The 19,516-nt window shown below is 36.7% G+C and overlaps 1 protein-coding gene across 1 annotated transcript in view; it reads left to right on the top strand.

Moving 5' to 3' along the window:
* Positions 1–19,516, top strand: part of EP300 (E1A binding protein p300) — a 70,750-nt gene that overhangs the window by 31,351 nt on the left and 19,883 nt on the right. Inside the window, exons 7-17 of the mRNA XM_037845002.1 lie at positions 5,769–5,862; positions 7,367–7,504; positions 9,778–9,895; positions 10,586–10,760; positions 11,863–11,940; positions 12,422–12,531; positions 14,263–14,400; positions 15,001–15,435; positions 16,526–16,705; positions 16,969–17,113; positions 18,880–18,998. Coding sequence (XP_037700930.1) covers positions 5,769–5,862; positions 7,367–7,504; positions 9,778–9,895; positions 10,586–10,760; positions 11,863–11,940; positions 12,422–12,531; positions 14,263–14,400; positions 15,001–15,435; positions 16,526–16,705; positions 16,969–17,113; positions 18,880–18,998 — 1,730 coding nt within the window. The remainder of the gene's footprint in view (positions 1–5,768; positions 5,863–7,366; positions 7,505–9,777; positions 9,896–10,585; positions 10,761–11,862; positions 11,941–12,421; positions 12,532–14,262; positions 14,401–15,000; positions 15,436–16,525; positions 16,706–16,968; positions 17,114–18,879; positions 18,999–19,516) is intronic.

Below are 19,516 nucleotides of genomic sequence, written 5' to 3'. Positions count from 1 at the left end.
GAGTTTATATTTGCAGAAACGAGATCACATGTATTCTATAACAGATTATTTCTTTTACACAATGTGGACATATTCCCCTTTCAACACGCAATGTATTCTTTTTATGGCTGTATATAGTATTTCATTGTATTTCATCTCTTACAGATGGACATTTCGGTTTCTAATTGTATTACATTTTTTAAACCACACAACAGAAATGTCCCTTGGCATTGTTTTTGTTTGAAAGGATGTGAATGTGGTTATTCTTGATATAGATTTCCATTTTTCTGGCAGCAGGAATAATGTGTCCTTTGAAATAGGTTTTTAAATGTATTTGTTTGTTTAACCTGTTCCTGTAATGTGACTGAGGAAATGGGAAGAGTGAGAGTTGTTTGAATATCTTCTATTTTGGGTATTTTTGTTTCTCTAATTGAATATAATAAAAGAGCTTGCACTATGATTATCCCTTTGCTTTCAGGCAGTTGAATATCTAAGCCATTTTGTTTAGATATCCAGCAGTCCATGGCTTTTAGTACCTTGGCTTTTATTCTGAAATTATTCTTGGTGTTGAAGTTTTTCCTTAGCTAGAAAGCAGTCTGATTCTGAAAAATTCACGCTTTTTCCTATGAAATCCATTTTTATCCTGCTATTAATATTCACAGTAGGCTTTAGATTTTGCCTGTTATTGTTTGATTTTAAACAAGGAAACAAAATTGGGCATACTTCACTTCCAAAAAAAGTGATCTTACTCATTTTTGTTGTTTTTAACTTTAAAAATGTACATAAAATTTTACATGTCTTTTATGGAACAGTCATTTCTGCAATCCAGAAATAAGCATATTTAACATAATAGTTGCCTTCAAGTTATGGCCTCTGAGATATGTCAGTTATGCTAGATACACTGTTTTATAATCTACTTTTTAACAATATATATTGCGAGCATTTTTGTTCTCAGTAGAGATCTACATGATTCTTAATGATTGTATACTATTCCCCACCCCCCTTAAGGCCTTACGAGTATTGCTTTGATGTGGCATCAAATCTACTTCAGTGACTTTAAAAAAAATTTTTTTTTAAATAAACTTCCGTTTTACCTCTTCCTCTTCTCCCCTCCCCTGGTAACGTCTAATCTGCTCTAGCTCTGCAAATTTGCTGTGTTTGGTCATTTCTTATAAGTGATACTGTACAGTTTTTGTCCTTACATGTGTTGTGCTTATTTCACTGAGAATAATGTTTTTGATGCTGTTCCATGTTGCAGCAGGTCTCAGAACTTTATTCCTTTTTACTGGTGAATAATATTCCAGTGCATGTATATACCACATTGTTTATCCATTCATTTGTTGATGGACACTTGAGTTGCTTCCACATTTTCACAATTGTGAATAATGCTGCTCTGAACATCAGTGTGCAAATATTGTTGTAAGATTTTAACTCATCTTACCAAATACTTTTCAGGTTAGATAAGTTTATTTTGTAATTGATTTTCTATTGCTTCCTGAATTTGTTTTTGCATAATTTAATTTTTACAAGAATAATTTCATCTAGGTTTTCAGGTTTTTTTAGTTCAGCAAATTTTCTTTCTTTCTACTCTTTTCCACTGGTATGTTCTGTTGCTCCCATTTTTATTTTTCAATTGACTGTCCAGGCATTTTTCTTTTTCTTCATATTCTTCACTAACAGATTTGTTTAAAGCACATTTTGAGCCACGTGATGTAAAAAATGGAATGATACTATTTTCATGAATAATGTTTAACAGTTCTCTTAAATTGAAAGTTTAGAGAGTGAAAGTCAATCCTTTGAGTCCCACCAGTTTTCATTTTTCCTTTTAATATTTTCGATCTAAATTGCCAGGTAGTGAATGGAGCTTCTGATTCCTTTTTTTTTTTTTCTTTTTTTTTCCTTTTTTAATTCAATTTTATTGAGATATATTCACATACCATACCATCATCTAAAGTGTACAATCAGTTGTTCATGGTACCATCATATAGTTATGCATTCATCACTCCAGTCTATTTTTTAAACATTTTCCTTGTACCAGAAAAAAATGAAAATAAGAATAAAAAATAAAAATAAAGAAGAACACCCAACACACCCCCTCCCACCCTATTTTTCATTTAGTTTTTTGTCCCCATTTTGCTACTCATCCATCCGTACACTGGATAAAGGGAGTGTGGTCCATAAGGCTTTCACAATCACATTGTCACCTCTTGTAAGCTACATTGCTATATAATCGTTTTCAAGAGTCCAGGCTAGCTTCTGGTTCTTGCATTCAGGTTTGTAAGTCAGATTTTGCAGTCACTGCCATGACTATTTTAGGTAGTAGTGTTATAGCACACATTGCCAGGCCACTTCTACTTTAATGTACTTAGGTACATTCTTCATTCCTGCCTTGTTGTCACTGTTGTTCATCATTTGATTTAATTCCTGCAAGTGTTTTCAAAAATGAATTACTTCTTGATTTTACCTAGTCAGGAATATTTTCTTAGATAAGTTTCTGTGCCTCTTTTTCCATAAAGCAGCTTACCTAATTTTTTGCTACTTCATGACAGGCAGTGCTAACTTGTCGATTAATTATTGAATGACTAGTTTCTTTAAAAAAACTGGACCATGCGGTGGTGTGAGGAAAGAGCCTACCTTTTCAGGCTGATTTTCAGCTCTCCTATATTAAAATACATGGAAAAGGTTTAGGAACAGAAGGGTGACCTGGCTTCTTCCTTTTCTCCCCTCTTCTTTTGTTTTATATCTTGTGTTTTAGGCTTAAGATGGTTTTTTCTTTCCCTTTCTATGTTATGCAAAACGCATCCTGCTTCTTTCCTTGCGTTTAGGATCTTGACCCAGTGCAGATGTCTATCCCTAGCCTGGATTTTCATTTTTGTATTTGGTTATTTCCCATTTGTCTTTAAAAACTTCTGTGTATAGTTTCTAATTTTGCTCTTTTCTCTTTTTTATCATCTGGGTGTGTACAAATTTATGTGAACACTAGTGTTTGGGGATTTCTTTTTTATCCTTCTCAATATCTTTTATTTTTTATTATTAGATTTAAGATAAATCAAGTTATCATCTGTCTCTCATTCTTTAGTATTAATCGTTGTGAGCCAAAACCTCTACAATCCATTTTTTACTGTTAAATCACATCTTGATTCCCAGTTTTGAAAACTAGTATGAAAACATATTCTGATTCTCAATGTATAACATCCTCAGTGTTCCTATTCATCTGGCACAACCCAAAAAAGCAAAGGCTTCCTTATGAAATACTTTTCTTTTTATACCAAAGCGCTTTTTAAATGAAAAAAGCGCTTTGGTATAAACCAGGCTGGATTTCTTTACAGGGTGTGTAGACCAGCTCCTGTGGTCCTAATAAACGGTCTGGAGCATCTTAAGTGTGTCTGTTCCCTTGCACCTTCTGGACTGTCCAACATATGGCACAATTCAGTGACTCAATCGTCCTCAAAGGCTCCTTTGCCCCCCGGCACAGGCTGCGTCTATACTGAAACTGCGTAGGATTACTATGACCTCACTTTGCTGGCCACAGGAAAAATCTGGCTCGATGTGGAGCTCTACGTGTGGCAAAGTGCTCGCTCAGCTGACCCAGTACTCCAGCTGTCCCCAAGGCTGCTACTTCACTCAGAGTTGGGAACACAGTCCCAGGGATGGAAACACAGTCTCTGTCCACATTTTCTCAGTTTGTCTCTCAGTGACCTGGGCCTTGAAATGTCCTCCCCTGTCCCTCGGGTCTTCAAATGGTGGGGGTATATCTCACTGTTGTGACAGATTTTATAGACTGTGTCTGTTGTGGGAGGGGTCTTGTTTGCTGATTCTGTGCCTTTCCCACACTGAGACCGCCTGAGGGGGAGGGGAGTGGACCAGCTGGTCAGGGACAGAAGATTATTAGTACCTGATATTTCTTCTCTTTCTTCAGTTCGGCATCTGCAGGGTGCTTCTCCAGTCTGTAACCTCTTCCAGAGTTTTAAACTATGCAGAATTGTCCTTTTTTGTATTTGAATCTCTGGAGAGAAATTTTCAGTAGCTGTTTACATGGCCATGTTGATCTCAAAGTTAGAACTTTTTGATGTAAACTATCAGTGACCATATTTGATGACTTTGTTAATCTCCCCATTCCTATTGAATTCAAGTATTCTATCAATTAAGGTTTTGTTGGCATAAGATCCCTCCTAGATCTTAGAAAACAAAAAAAATTATCTTGCTGTTTTTCAGGTGCCATTAATTCTTTTTGTGTTCATTTCCTCTCTGATTCTTGCCAGTGGCAGTAATTCTTCCCACACTAATGAATTCTAAAGTGAATGCTCATTCTTGTGGTCTTAAAAACTTGGTTGTTTAAGGTTATTTCTTCTTCTTCCACATATATGCTTGCAGTCATATGCTGAATATTAAATGGACCTGGAGGCTTTGGAATGTTTTGCTGTGTTTTCATGTGCCATCAGATGGCAGTAAGAGAAGCAATTTCATAATAACAATGTAATCACTTTTTCTGTTACCTCATTGCACCATTATTTTTGCCTTCAATCAAATAACTTTTTTAAAAAGGAATAGCTACACACGGGGTGTTTACAGTGAGAAATACAGAGTTGTCACTTGTAGCAACTCCGTTTCAGGGAGCTGGCCTGTTGCTATTAGGAGGAAGGTTCTGTCTAAGCATTTAGGAAGCTCGCTGAAAGAAGGCAACAGTATTTTTCTTCATTAAACATTGTTTACAAATTTAGAAAATTACTTGCATTTTAGTGGGAAGTTTTTGCTTTTAGCTAACATAATAAGGTGTATATTAATAAACTTTTGAATCAAAGGATGTTTTTTTTAAAACCACATGAAAGCATAATTTAATGGGAATATTGCTCTTGATTGTGTTTAGTTTTTAAAGAAACAACATTCATTAAAATATTTGGAAGCAATTTGTGCACATAGAACTATTCAAGCCATTTAGGAGGAGTGGAGTAGTCAGTAAAACATGTTTCCACTCAGCCTTTCATCTCTTTCCTTAAGAGGCACTGTACATAGGTTCCTTAGGTCCTTAAATAAATTTTCTGCACTAATGAACACATGGCATATGTATAGTTCAAATCTGTAAACAATTTTGGTTTTAGTTTTTTGTTCCTTTTAATATCATCACACAAATGTCTGTCTATACCTATGTAATTGTAAGACAAATTGTCAGAGGTGGAAATCCTCAAAGATTATGTCCACAATTTTTTTTATTCATTAACAATTGACAAATAGCCCTCCCAAGAGTTTCTGTAAGTTTATGCAGCTATGATTTTTGGTTGAAAACGCTTCTTTCTCCATACCCTTCCCAATACACTTACTTTGTATTCTCAAATTATAAAGAAGTTTTTGACAATTAAATACATGAAAAATGGGTTAATTTTTACTTTTAATGTAAGTGCATTTGAGCATGTAGTTTTAAAGTTATTGTATTTCTTTTTCTGTGAATTTTTGTTCCTTTCCTATTGGATGGTTCATCTTTCTCAGCAATTTATAAACACACTTCATATATTAGCATTTATATATGTGTTGTGAATAATTTTTTTTTGATTTGTCATTTGTCTCTTGGCTTTGTTTTTGGTGTTTTTTATTTATTACCTACTGACATGTTATAAATGTTGCCTTTTTTGGTTTCTGAGTTTTGGGTCTTTGGAAGGATAAAAATTTCCTGTGATTTTTTTCTTTTAATACTTTTACAGCTTTTCCTTCTTTTTCTTTTTCTCTTTGTCTTATTATTATAATTGCTATTTAAAATATTCTCTCTTTTATTGTGTTTTTCTGTTTTAACTTAGGTGCTAGTCCTATGGGAGTAAATGGAGGTGTAGGGGTTCAAACACCAAATCTTCTTTCTGACTCAATGTTGCATTCAGCCATAAACTCTCAAAAGTAAGTTTTATCTTGATTGTGCCCTATGTTAGTTTTCAAATACTAGTTGAATTCCTACTTTGTGTTTCTCATTTAGTTTTATTAGTCTTATTTGAAGAATATCCTTGGTGACTGAAGACAGTGAGATGTCTGGGTCCATATTTTAGTCTCTCCATAGTCTTACTTGAAATGTGTCAATTATCTGGGGTAACTACACTTTCCCAAATATAGGAGGAAGTTGCAAGTTTGCAGCTGCTTAAAAAATGAGTGTGTCTGCTCTATCCTAGTGTTACGAATTCCTCCATCACGGAAGGGGTTCTCTGAGATAAGCTGTGTCAAAGTGGTAGTTTAGGTCTAATTTATAACACACAAGACTTCATCCTTCTCTCTACCCGGAGATGTTGTTTATCCCTTCCCCTCACATAAGTACAGACACATACATACTTTTTCAAAACACCTGGTTACACCCCTTTTTTACCCAGACTTCTTTATGTAATAGTTTCCTCATAGAGTATTGGATCCATTGCAGTAACCACTGTGAGCTCTATTTAAATTATATTTTTCTCCTACCCTTCTTTTTATAACTGTTTTTTAAATATTATTTTAAATTCAGTTTCATTGAGATATATTCACATACCATAGTCAGCCACAGTGTATCATCACCTGTTCACAGTACCACCATACAGTTGTGCATTCATCACCCCAAACAGTTTTTGAGCATTTTCCTTACTCCAAAAAGAATAAAAATAAGAATTAAAATAAAAGTAAAAAGAACACCCAAAGCATTCCATCTCCCCCACTCACCCTATTTTTCATTTAGTTTCTGTCCCTGTTTTTCTCCTCAGCTGTCCATACACTGGATAAAGGAAGTATGAGCCACAAGGTTTTCACAATCACACAGTCACACCATGTAAGATACATAGTTATACAATCATCTTCAAGAATCAAGGCTACTGGGTTGCAGTTTGATAGTTTCAGGTACTTCTAGCTATTCCAATACACTAAAACCTAAAAAGGGATATATATGTGTATATATAGTGCGTAAGAATGTCCTCCAGAGTGACCACTTGACTCCATTTGAAATCTCTCAGTCACTGAAACTTTATTTTGTTTCATTTTGCTTCCCCCTTTTGGTCAAGAAGGTTTTCTTAATCCTACAATGCCAGGTTCAGGATCTTCCCCAGGAGTCATGTCCCACGTTGCCAGGGAGGTTTACACCCCTGGGAGTCATGTCTTATGTAGAGGGGAGGGCAGTGATTTCACTCGCCGGGTGGGCTTAGAGAGCCACATCTAAGCAACAACAGAGGTTCTCTGGGGGTGACCGTCAGGCACAATTATAAGTCGGCTTAGCCTCTCCTTTGCAGTAACAAGCTTCATAAGGGCAAGCCCCAAGATTGAGGGCTCAGCCTACTAAATTTTTAGTCCTCAATATTTGTGAGAATATCAGTAATAACCCAGGTGGGGAAGTCCAACATTTTCACCTTTTTCCCCAGTTATAACTATTTTATGACTCCTTTTCTTAAAGCCCGATGATGAGTGAAAATGCCACTGTGGCCTCCCTTGGTCCTTTGCCAACAGCAGCTCAACCATCCAGTACTGGAATTCGGAAACCATGGCATGAAGATATTACTCAGGATCTTCGAAATCATCTTGTTCATAAACTGTAAGTGTGGGCATACCTTATTCATAGAAAGTTATTTGAATACATTTCTGATTCTACAGTGTGTTTACCCACCAGAGGAATATTATTGGTATTTCCATAGCTTGGCTGTTGCGCTGATACTTCTGCTTTTATGGCTTTATTATTATTTTTTTCCTTAGGCAAACTTTTTTTTCTTTCTTCTTTATTAAGGTATAATTTACTTACAATAAAATTCACCAATTTTAAGTGCAGAATTGAATGAATTTTGACAAATGTATACAATTGTGTAACCACCACCACATATAGAACATTTCCATCATCCCGAAATGTTCCCTCATGCCCCTTTGCAGTCAATCAAAAATAAACTTATTTTAGATTTACAGAAATGTTTCCTATCCCCACCAGCACCATACAGACACAGTTTTCCCTATTATTAACACTTTGCATTATTGTACCTATGTTACAGTTGATGAAAGAATATTATTATAATTATACTGTTAACTATAGTCCATCGTTTATATTAGGATACACTGTTGTAGACAGTCTTTTTACAGATTTTTATTCTAGCAACATACATACAACCTAAAGTTTCCCCTCTTAACCAGTTTCAAATACATAGTTCAGTGATGTTACATTCACGATATTGTGCTACCATCACCACCATCCATTACCAAAACTTTTCCGTCACCCCGAACAGAAAGTCCATAGCAATTAAGCATTAACTCTCCATTCCTACCCAACCCTGGCTCCTGGTATCCTGTATTCTAGTTTCTGACTCTATGGATTTTCTTATTATAATGATAATTCTTATCAGTGAGATCATACAGTATACCTCCTTTTGTGTCTGACTTATTTCACGGAGCATGATGTCGTCATGATTATCCATGTTGTCATATGTATCAGAAGTTCATTCCTTTAACAGTATATGAACTGTTATGTCTGCCTAGTTCCAGGTACATAATTAATATTTTATATATTGGTGATATTTTAGTGTCATTGCCTTTGTAAAACTCATATTTTAAAAAATAAAACTAGGCATCAGCTCATTAAATATAGGCAGCGGCAACATCCTTTTCTGTTATTCCTGGTAAAGCTTTTATGATGATAAGTTTAATCAGGTAGGGTGGTCTCTCTGGTTTCCTCATCCTCCAGATGCACAGATAACAACAGTTTGTGAACTGCCTTCTCTACAGTTTGTTGTGAAGTTGATAATATGCCATGCACTCTGTCCCACAAACACTGTCTTTATCTTGTTAGAGGAAAGAGAAGAGGTATACAGAGTGGTAAAATGGTAATAAACCCAAGATCATTACAGAACTTAAGCTTCTTGACAACACACAGCATATTTTACTTGGAGAGAGCAGTCTTTTCTCCTCCATTTAATTAGAGGGCTCTCCTTTGTTCCCATCCACATTTGTTATTGGTTTGGAACCATGATGCCTAGCTTTTAGCTTATTAATTTATTTTTATGTCACATTAGCTGACCAATTATACTTGAATTTCATTTAGGAATACTAAAATGATAGTGCTAGAAATGGAATTTGACAAGGTAAAAACAGATTTTAGTGAAATCTATTAATACAGAATAACCAGAACATACTGTTACTTTGTGACAGTTAAATTGTTTAGGAAATTTTATGTAATGGCCAGAGAAGATAGCTTATGTGACTTGACTTTAAAAATTTATTATAAGCTTACCAATTTTTCTATCAACTCAGTTATTTTTTTAACCTTCATTAATATCTTCTGCATCTAGTTCCTTAAAGTACTACATAACTGAAAACAAGGCGTCCAAATGATAAAATTACTGGCTAGCAATCATATTTGTCATCTTAAGGAATACTAGTCCAGCATTTTGTAGAGAATTAATAAAGAGTGAAAAACTTTGACTGTAACAGAATCATTATGCATATCTGCCCTCTCCACTTTTCTTGATCTAAGCTGAGTAAATTTAGAGTAAAGGAATTGAAGACGGTTGCTAGTTGATACTGACAGACTTTTTGTTCTGCATACATTAAGCATGATGAGTACCAGAGAGTATTTTTATGCATTAAAACCCTCTGTTCACTGCAAAGAAGACAGTATCATTCTGGTCTTGTATTTATTTATATTTGAGCATACCTCAGCCCCCGTTATTTTTTCTTTTACTCAGTATGTTCATTGAGTAACTACTCAGTGTTCACTGAGTGAAAATGAGAAAATACTGTTTAGGCAAAAATTTAAAGCATTGTAGATTTCTATGATGTGAGTGGAAAGCTGACATCATACTACAGTGGTAGTTTTTTCTGTTCCAGCGTTCAAGCCATATTTCCTACTCCGGATCCTGCAGCTTTAAAAGACAGACGGATGGAAAACCTCGTTGCATATGCCCGGAAAGTGGAAGGGGACATGTATGAATCTGCAAATAATCGAGTGAGCATCTGTTTTCTTTTCTTGATATAGTCATAAATGAACCTAATGAATATGCTCCTCTTCTGAACATTTGCAAGTAATAGTGTGTTTCAGAGACTGAGACCCTTTAGCTATATCTCATCTTATTCTCACTGAGCAGTCAGGATAACAGCAATTTTATTAAAGTGTGTCATGAAGCATCTTAAACTTTTCCTCTTAATACAGTGTACTTATGTGGCACTTTGTTATCAGGGTTGTCCTTCTGTCAACATAGAAAGTTGCTAAGCTGTTACTGTCTGTGCTATTTTCACCAGAATATGGTGAATCAGCTGCTTGGTATATTCATCTTAAGTAGTATTCTGGTTTCTCTACATCGGTTAAACATTTTTAAATTTGCTCTTCAAAATGTAGCATATTCCTTCCATATCCTGTAGACTTCCTGCATGCATTTAGTAAACCTACTTTGAGAGGTCAGGTCATGCTTTACTGTATAGGTTTGGAAGAAAGCTGCTGATCACATGATTGTCCAAACACGAACTCATGTTTGGAATGATTTAAGAAGAAAAATCAGATTCTTCCCATCCCATTTTAAATTACTGCTTATTCTCTCAATGAAACTAATTATCTGTTCTTAGTTCATTTTTTATGTTACTTGATGGTAGTTCCCTTTTCCCCCTCATCTTTCTTATTTTACTTCCAAAATACAAAAAGGCGGAATACTACCACCTCCTAGCTGAGAAGATCTATAAGATCCAGAAAGAACTAGAAGAAAAACGAAGGACTAGATTGCAGAAACAGAACATGCTGCCAAATGCTGCAGGCATGGTACCAGTTTCCATGAATCCAGGGCCTAACATGGGGCAGCCACAACCAGGAATGACATCTAGTAAGTGCTTTTTGTTATATTTATGTTGGGTGGAAATTGGTATCTAAACCCAGTCATTAATTCGTGTAAGTTTGCGTAATTACTGTTGGGTTTGTGAATGATGCTTCACCTTCACAAGTAAAATAACTCATCCACTAGTAAAAACACTAGCCGAACAGTATTTTTAAGATTTCTGGCCGTGCTTCTTAACATTTCTTCATCATCGGGCATCATTTTTAGAGCCCAAATCTCTTCTCTCATAGTGACACCTAGAAAATGGTAGCCCACGGATTTTAGCTATCTTGAGAGATCCTGGCTTGCTTTGACACTCATTGACTTGCAGTGTGGTAACTAGCTGCCAATAGATGTTGGTAGACTAACCAAATTCAGTGGCCCCCACAGCAGCTTTTGTACTTCCTACACACAGAACATAATGTTACATTGTCACTCTTCTTAACACTAAATAAAGGGCTATTTTTAGAAGCATCATTTAAAAATTACATCTAAGAAGGAAAAAAAGGAGAAAAAAATAAACAACATCCAACAGCTTAACAGTTACTTCTCATAGTCTCAGTGTTCTGGTTGTAGCAACTTTCTTGACCTAGTAGATAGCCAATATTATATACTTCCTTATTCATTGACTAGGTCAGGACTTTATTCTTTTGAGATTCAGACTAAATTCTCTGAGGTATTCTTTTTTTAATTCATATTTATTGATATATGTTCACTTACCTTGCAGTCATACAAAACAAAGCATACATTCAGTTGTTTACAGTACCATTATATAGTTGCGCATTCATCACCAAAATTAATTTTTGACATTTTCATTACCACACACACAAAAATAATAAGAATGAAAATTAAAGTGAAAAAGAACAATTAAAGTAAAAAAGAACACTGGGTGCCTTTTTTTTTTTTCTTCCCCCATTTTTTAACTCATCCATCCATAAATGAGACAAAGGGAAGTGTGTCCATATGGCTTTCCCAATCACATTGTCACCTCTCTGAAGTATTCTTAAAGATAGTTTCTGAGGTTTTTTGTGTGTGTTTTGTTTGTTTGTTTTTAAGGTAACAACAGCTGACTCAAAAGATGCTTTTTAATTCTTTCCCTTTTTCACTGTAGATGGTCCTCTATCTGACCCAACTATGATCCGTGGCAGTGTGCCAAACCAGATGATGCCTAGGATAGCTTCACAACCTGGTAAGTTGTGAAAGGAATCCATGTATTTAACCATGGTCCTTTTAATAGGGTCCCTAGTGTACTAAAGATTATATTTACCACCTCAATTTGTGCTTTGGGCCAGCAGCAGGTGTCATCATCACATGCTTGAGAAACCAGAAAGCATCTTGAAGTTGGAGCCCAAGGAGGAAGGGAGGGTGAAAAGCTGTTTGGCTGACTGGCAGGTCAAGAGGCAAATAATCTCTTAAATGAACAAGCATCCATTTACAAACAACTGGCCTAGATGATTTGCTGCAGATTGTAAAATTTGGTTAAGAAACCATATGTTACAGTGCCCTTCTATTACCACTGTGAATGAAAGATTATTTACAGTTAGAAGATAGAAAGCAGGTTCCTTTATTTTTCATGCTAAAATGACTTAGAAGTAGTAAAAGAAGAGCTTGTCCTTTATTCTCTAATTCCATGAAAGTGTTCAGTTCTAATAATTTGCACATATTCACAGGTTTGAATCAGTTTGGCCAGATGAATATGGCCCAGCCCCCAATTGGACCCCGACAGACCTCTCCCCTTCAGCACCATGGACAGTTGGCTCAGCCTGGCACTCTTAACCCGGTCAGTTTGACTTCTTTAGGTGATCAGTTGGTTTGGCCTTTACCTGACATTTGTTAAAAATCCCTTTTCTTTCCTTACACTTAATAAACAAAAAGTCTCACACTTATTTAAACATGAAAATTGTAAGTGATTAACCCTTTATCTTGATTTTTTTCATCATTTATGTTGTATATGGACCTTAATATAGACATAATCAAATGACTGTATTGTTTTCAGGAGACAAGATAGTTATTTAAAAGAAGTGGAATGGAGAAAACGAAATTATATACCACAATTAGGCAGTGAATATTAAAATCTTTAATTTTTGCTTAACTTTTTATCGTAGAACTCTGTTTTTAAAAACTTGTCCTACAGAAATAATCATTAAAATACTGCCAGTATATGTAGTGTGGAAAAATATTCATGTTAAGGATTTTTACTGTGTAATCTGTTGTAAATTAATGGCCATATCCTGAACGTACATTAGAGGATTCGTCATGATTAAATTACAGCACATCTCTAAGTTGAAATGCTTTGTAGGCAATAATTTAATGGGATGAAAGCTGTTCACAGCTTTAAATGGAAAAAATCTGGTTTCTAAAAGATGTATACTATAGGATCCAATATAGTTAAGAACTCTTGATTATAATCACATGCCATGTTAATTTATAGAAAGTAAACACTAAAAAATATACATCCAAAGTTGTAGTATGTTTGTAGTTTAAGAAGTCAATAGTACTAACACAAAGAGCACAAAGAGTGAACCCTAATGTAAACTGTGGGCTGTGTATAGTTAGTAGTATAATTTTAATAATATTGTTTCATTAATCAAAAAGCGTCCATTCTGCTGCCCCGGGTCTCACTGTTTAGCATCCTGCAGATTTTCATTCAGTTCACCTGGCTTTCCCACCTTCCCAGGCAAGAAATCATCTGTTTTTTTTTCTAGGGTGACGGAGTCAGTTGCCTGTTTTTTTTTAAGACTGAGCATTTCGCTGCTCCTCATGCAAACTCTTAGCCAGTCAATCCAATTTTCCTTCACCCTGTCCTTCAGCATTAGCTGGTATGTCCAATTTTTGAGGCTTTTTGAGGTTCCTCCAGCATTACTTCTTGGTACCAATCTGCTGTGTTTAAAGAAGAGTTCTAGTCTTCAGTTTAATCTATAAGACAAATACCTTTCTTAGCTTATGAGGTTTTTGGCCTTTGATACTCCAGTTTTCCTTTATTACAAGGCTTGGATTTGTGTAGGGCAATTTTTAGAAATGAAATGTAACAATCCTAGTGTGGATCATGTCCTACTACATTTGGCCACATCTTGGCAGATTTTACTTGTTTGTCCCCATTCTGGAATCTTGCAGTTGATGCTATAACATCACCAACATTAGCAAAGATTCTCTCCTTACCTAACAACATGCAAAGAAACATTACCTCTGTACCTCGTCAGAGTTCCAGGTGCATTTGTGTATTGCCCAAGAATTTGCCGTTGTCTCACTTGTTACTTCTTGAGAGTGGGTGTAGGGAAACTGTGAGGCTGTTCCCCATCATCTTGGCTGGGGAATCTGTTCTTCCGCCATTTTCTTTTCCTTCTTTCTTCCTGCATCCTCTTCTCCCTTCTTCACCCACTGTCGTATCCTTTCTCTTCCGCTTACTGAGTGACAGCAGGCTGGGCCAGAGCAATTGGTTCTTCTAGCTGCAGAGTAACAGTGTAACAGTGTAATGAAGGAGTTTGGTGCTCTCTTGTGTTTTTTTTTGCAGCCTATGGGCTATGGGCCTCGCATGCAGCAGCCTTCCAGTCAGAGCCAGTTCCTTCCCCAGACTCAGTTCTCAACACAGGGAATGAATGTATCGAATATGCCTTTGGCTCAGTCCAGTGGTCAAGCATCAGTGTCTCAAGTATGTCTCACATGTGGATTTTTTACTTGTTTTTGTGATTTTTTTTTTTTATATAGTTCTTTTGTTCCAGGTTTTTACAGGGAAGGGTAGCAACAAATATCAGGTGAAAGCATATGATTCTTTTTTTTTTATTTTAATAAAACAATTCTGTCTGAATGAAGACATTACTCTGGTATGGCAACGGTGTTGTTGCAAAGTAGGAAATAGGTTAAATCAAAGGCTTTAACCTTTTTTTTCTTTTTTAGTACTGTACACCGTTTTAAAAATGAAATCTTAGTGAAAACTCCATGTAATAGGAAAAATTGGCTCAATAGAGCACAGGAAAGCCCTAGAACATGGTGTGTACTCCCCATTCCCACACCCTTCAATAGCTGTGCCATTCTACTGAACCACCTGAAGCCTACTTAGCTAAGTACCATATTGATTGCATTGTCCAAAGATAATCCCCCTTATAACAGGATTTTTGACACATTTTGTAGTAGAGGCATTGCCTGTTGCTGTTGAATCTTTTGTGTCCTAAATGCACATAACCTGCCTATGTGAAAACTTCTTTAATTCTTCTCTGAAGTGACTTCTTGTTTCGTTTTTCATTTTTAACAGGCACAAATGTCTGGTTCTTCCTGCCCTGTGAACTCTCCTATAATGCCTCCTGGGTCTCAAGGGAGCCACATTCACTGTCCCCCTCTTCCTCAACCAACTCTGCATCAGAATTCACCTTCTCCTGTACCTAGTCGAACCCCCACCCCACACCACACCCCCCCCAGCATAGGGGCTCAGCAGCCACCAGCAACAATTCCAGCCCCTGTTCCTACACCTCCAGCCATGCCGTCTGGCCCACAGTCCCAGGCTCTGCATCCCCCTCCAAGGCAGACGCCTACACCACCGCCAACGCAAGTTCCTCCCCAAGTGCAGCCTTCACTTCCTGCGGCTCCTTCAGCTGACCAGCCCCAGCAACAGCCACTCTCACAGCAGAGTGCAGCAGCCTCTGTTCCCACCCCGACAGCACCACTGCTGCCTCCGCAGCCTGCAACTCCAGTAAGCAAAGATTTAGGTTGAGGTGGAATTGGTTAAACTGTGCTGTGGTGTGTTACATTACTTTTGTGCTATTTCTGTTTCCTGTTGTTTCATCTCTTAATGTCTCCACCAGTTAGACTCGAATCTCCTTTTAGCTAGTGATCTTCTTTTCCTGTTTTTCCTTCTTGTTGTAGTACCTAACTTAGGAGCTCAAAGAAACGTGTTTAGGTCTGGCTTTGACCATATGCTTCATGTTGTGTGTATTCTGAGTCCAGAAGGCAGGCACTGGGAGAGAGAGTCCCTCTAATATTTGAATCCATGCTTGAAGTTTGCATCAAGGCTTAGAACATTATTATTTAATAAGTTGATTCTAACATTTTAGTTCTAATATGTTGGTGAGTTGGGAAGTCCTGTGAGTCACAGCCACCTCCTAAAATGCCATTCACCACCAACTGGTTCATTCTGGCCTCTGATAGAGTGAGGGCAGGTGCAGGAAGGAATCTATGCATCTGCTTTATCTTATTTTATGTAAGGTCATTTTCCTGAAATTATTAATCTTTCATTATGAGATTTCATATTGGAAGGCTTAGGAAAAAGATAAAGATTGTCAGTATTACATTCTTGCTACATGCTGAGGAAAGCAGGGCATTAGAATGTGATGATGTAAAACAACTTCTGAGCATGGGAGTCCATTATATTATGCTGTCTACTTTTTGGGACATTTGAAACTTCCTAATGAAGAGTTAAAAACAAAAAATATAGTCATCCGTAGTTTCTTTTCTTCCATTTCTATATAAATACAAACTCCTGTGAGGCAGTCGTCTTTGAAACTTCTATCCCTCGCACACTGCCACAGAACAATAGCTACCAAAGTAACATTTGTTGGCTTTTTTACATGCAACTATGTAAGATGACCAGCATTAGGAAGTCCTCAATCTCCTGTTCTTAAGCATAATTTGCCTAAAGGGGTGAAGTAGGCAGAATACGCAAAAGCACCATTAATGGAAATAATGATACTAGCCTAGAAATAGGTGGTCATCCTGCTCTGTAGTCTAAAATCTGGTCATATAATTGGTGAATTTTTTGTGTCACCCCCCTCTCTTCTGCCCAGCTTTCCCAACCAGCTGTAAGCATTGAAGGGCAGGTATCAAACCCTCCATCTACCAGTAGCACAGAAGTGAATTCTCAGACCATTCCTGAGAAGCAGCCTTCACAGGAAGTGAAAATGGAGGCTAAAATGGAAGTGGATCAACCAGAACCAGCAGATACTCAGCCAGAGGATATTCCAGAGGTGAGAGTAGGGCAATTACTGCTTTGATTTGGTTACGATCTTGGTCTAGAAACCCAATTAAAGACAAAAACAAAAACAAAACAAAACCAAAAACCAATGTTGCAGGAAAGTATTTTGATAATTAGGTCTCATTTAAATAATTTCCATGCAAGAAAGAGTCTTCAGATATGTTCACAGGGGAGAGTAAATAACAGTGATGGTGATCTTATTACTTCTCAGTTGGGTACCTTTGGAATAATAAAATTCTTAACCTTCCCTTTTAGAGTAAAGCAGAAGACTGTAATATGGAACCTACAGAGACAGAAGAGAGGGGCACTGAAATAAAAACTGAAATAAAAGAGGAAGAAGACCAGCCAGGTACTTCAGCCACCCAGTCATCTCCAACTCCAGGACAGTCCAAGAAAAAGAGTAAGTCTCAGGGAAGAAACCAAAGTAGAGTAAAATTGGATCAGGCTCCTTGGATGTTGGAATTGATTAACACTATTGCATTTTCACTAAGCTTGGAGCCCTGCACCCAGTGTCTTCATTATTATTAGTGTTGGAAAGGAATTTTTCTTTGCTTTAGATGTATTGACTTGCTGCAATCACTGGGCCAGTCATACCCATCATTTCTTCAGGGTTAGGTAGGTATAAGTGGTTACCAAACTGTTAAAAATGATCTCTTTTCTAGAAAAGAGAAATTGTTAATAATCCTTGACTAGAATGCTAGAAAAAAATAGTAATAACAGTATTAATTGTTCACTTACTATGTGCTAGGCGCTGTGCCAGTTACTTGCATTGTCTCATTTAATAACTTCACAACAACTCTGTGAGGTTATTGATCCCTGTTTTCCAGGCGGTTACTCAGCTGGTAAGTGCCTGGGCTGGGACATGAACCCAGGCAGGCTGATTGAGAGTCTCTGGCTTCGTACAGTTCTGCTGGAAATTAATGGATCAAGTTGAGCAAACAGCACAGCTTGGGATTAAGTGTTAAACTTTAAATGAAAATCAATTTACTAACTTGCTTAGGAGTAGAACTTCTTGTGGCTGTAGTGACTCCTTACGCGCAACAGGCAAGACGTAACTTGGGCGAGTGTGCTATCTCTTGGAGGTGATGTACATACAAGTATTACATTAATACAAAAATGTTGAATTTTTAAAATTTTCATTTAAAAATAAATTGTGTATTTTGAGGCATTATTTTAATGTAGACAGCAACAAACCCCCATCTTACTATTAAGAATCTCTTTAAAATAGCTAATGTCACAAGTTTTCTCAAATTATTGTTATTTTGAGCAAACCAATGGGTATGACAAACAGAGAAGCCTCTCTAATCTGTTTAGTCTGATTTTTTTGTGACAAATCACCCACTCCCCACCTTGAGGTTTAAAAAAAATAATAGGTGCTATGAAATAATGTCCTTTTGAAGGTAAAATTAATTTTCAGGTAGAAGAAATAATAAGGCCCTTGCTCAGACTGTAATGCTCAAAAGTGAACTTAACATTAACTCTACTTGGGAAGCACTAGCAAATCTTTCCTGCCCTTATGGGAAACATACTAAGAACATGCTTGAACATAATCAACTAGAAGTCGAGTGGTCTAGCAATAACCATTTGATTCTCTGTTTTTAGACTTAAACCTAACATTTGTCATAAAAATACAGTCTCTTCTTCCTAAATTCTAAAATATCAATCATTTTTACGATGGATTATTCCCTTCAGTGGTTCTGACTCCCTTAGTGATGAGACAAGACCAGCTCTAATTTCTAACTTAAATACTGATGTCATGAATGAGAACTTATTCCTATTCTTGTTTGACAGCAACCCCCTCTCACACCAGTGTCTTTTGTAATGTCATCTTGAGAAGTCTCTTTATAAATTTTGGAAGCTTTGGATTCTGTTTCTACTTGGCCAAGTGATATTTTAACAGATTTCTGTTTGAAACATTAGCTGATCCATGAAGAGGTCTGGTTTAAGGTGGCCAGACTTGCTGTTTGGATAGTGCTCCTGAAGCAGCCAGCACTGTTTCCCTTCCAGGAGTTAAAAACAGGAAATGAGCCCTTAGTGCTATTTCCACCAGGATAATGGAGTCAACTTGGGGTTTGTGATTCTTGGGATACTTTTAAGTATTTCAACCTGAATGTTTTTTCTTCTTTTCTTTATTTGATAATAATTTCAAATGTACTCTTCTTAAAGTTTTCAAACCAGAAGAATTACGACAGGCTCTAATGCCAACATTGGAGGCACTTTACCGTCAGGATCCAGAATCCCTTCCCTTTCGTCAACCTGTGGACCCTCAGCTACTAGGAATCCCTGTGAGTGTGTTTAAAAATTCTCTATTTAGATACAATTCACATACCATACAATTTAAAGTATATAATCCATTGGACCTTAGCATATTCACAATTGTGTAACCATAACCATATCAGTTTTAGATCACTTTCATCTAAGAAGAAATCCTGTACCCATAAGCAGTCACTTTCCATTTCGTCCGCACCCCTTCTCCCTCCCCCAGCCCTAGTTAATCACCAGTCTACTCTCGATCTTGCCTATTTTGGGCATTTCATGTAGATGGAATCATACAATGTGGGGTTCTTTGTGACTGACTTCTTTGACTTAGTATGTTTTCAAGGTTCATCCATGATGTATCATAAATCAGTGCTTCAGTACCTTTTTGTGTCCAAATCATACTCCATTGTAGGAATAAACCACATTTTCTTTATCCATTTCTCAGTTGATGAACTTTTGGGTTGTTTCCACTTTGGGACTATTACGAATAGTCTGCTGTGAACACTTGTGTACAAAGTTTTATGTGGACTTACGTTTTCAGTTT

Source organism: Choloepus didactylus, chromosome 8 (genome assembly GCF_015220235.1).
Source record: "Choloepus didactylus isolate mChoDid1 chromosome 8, mChoDid1.pri, whole genome shotgun sequence".
Classification (NCBI taxonomy): Eukaryota; Metazoa; Chordata; class Mammalia; order Pilosa; family Megalonychidae; genus Choloepus; species Choloepus didactylus.
This window is presented reverse-complemented; position numbering and strand designations above follow the sequence as displayed.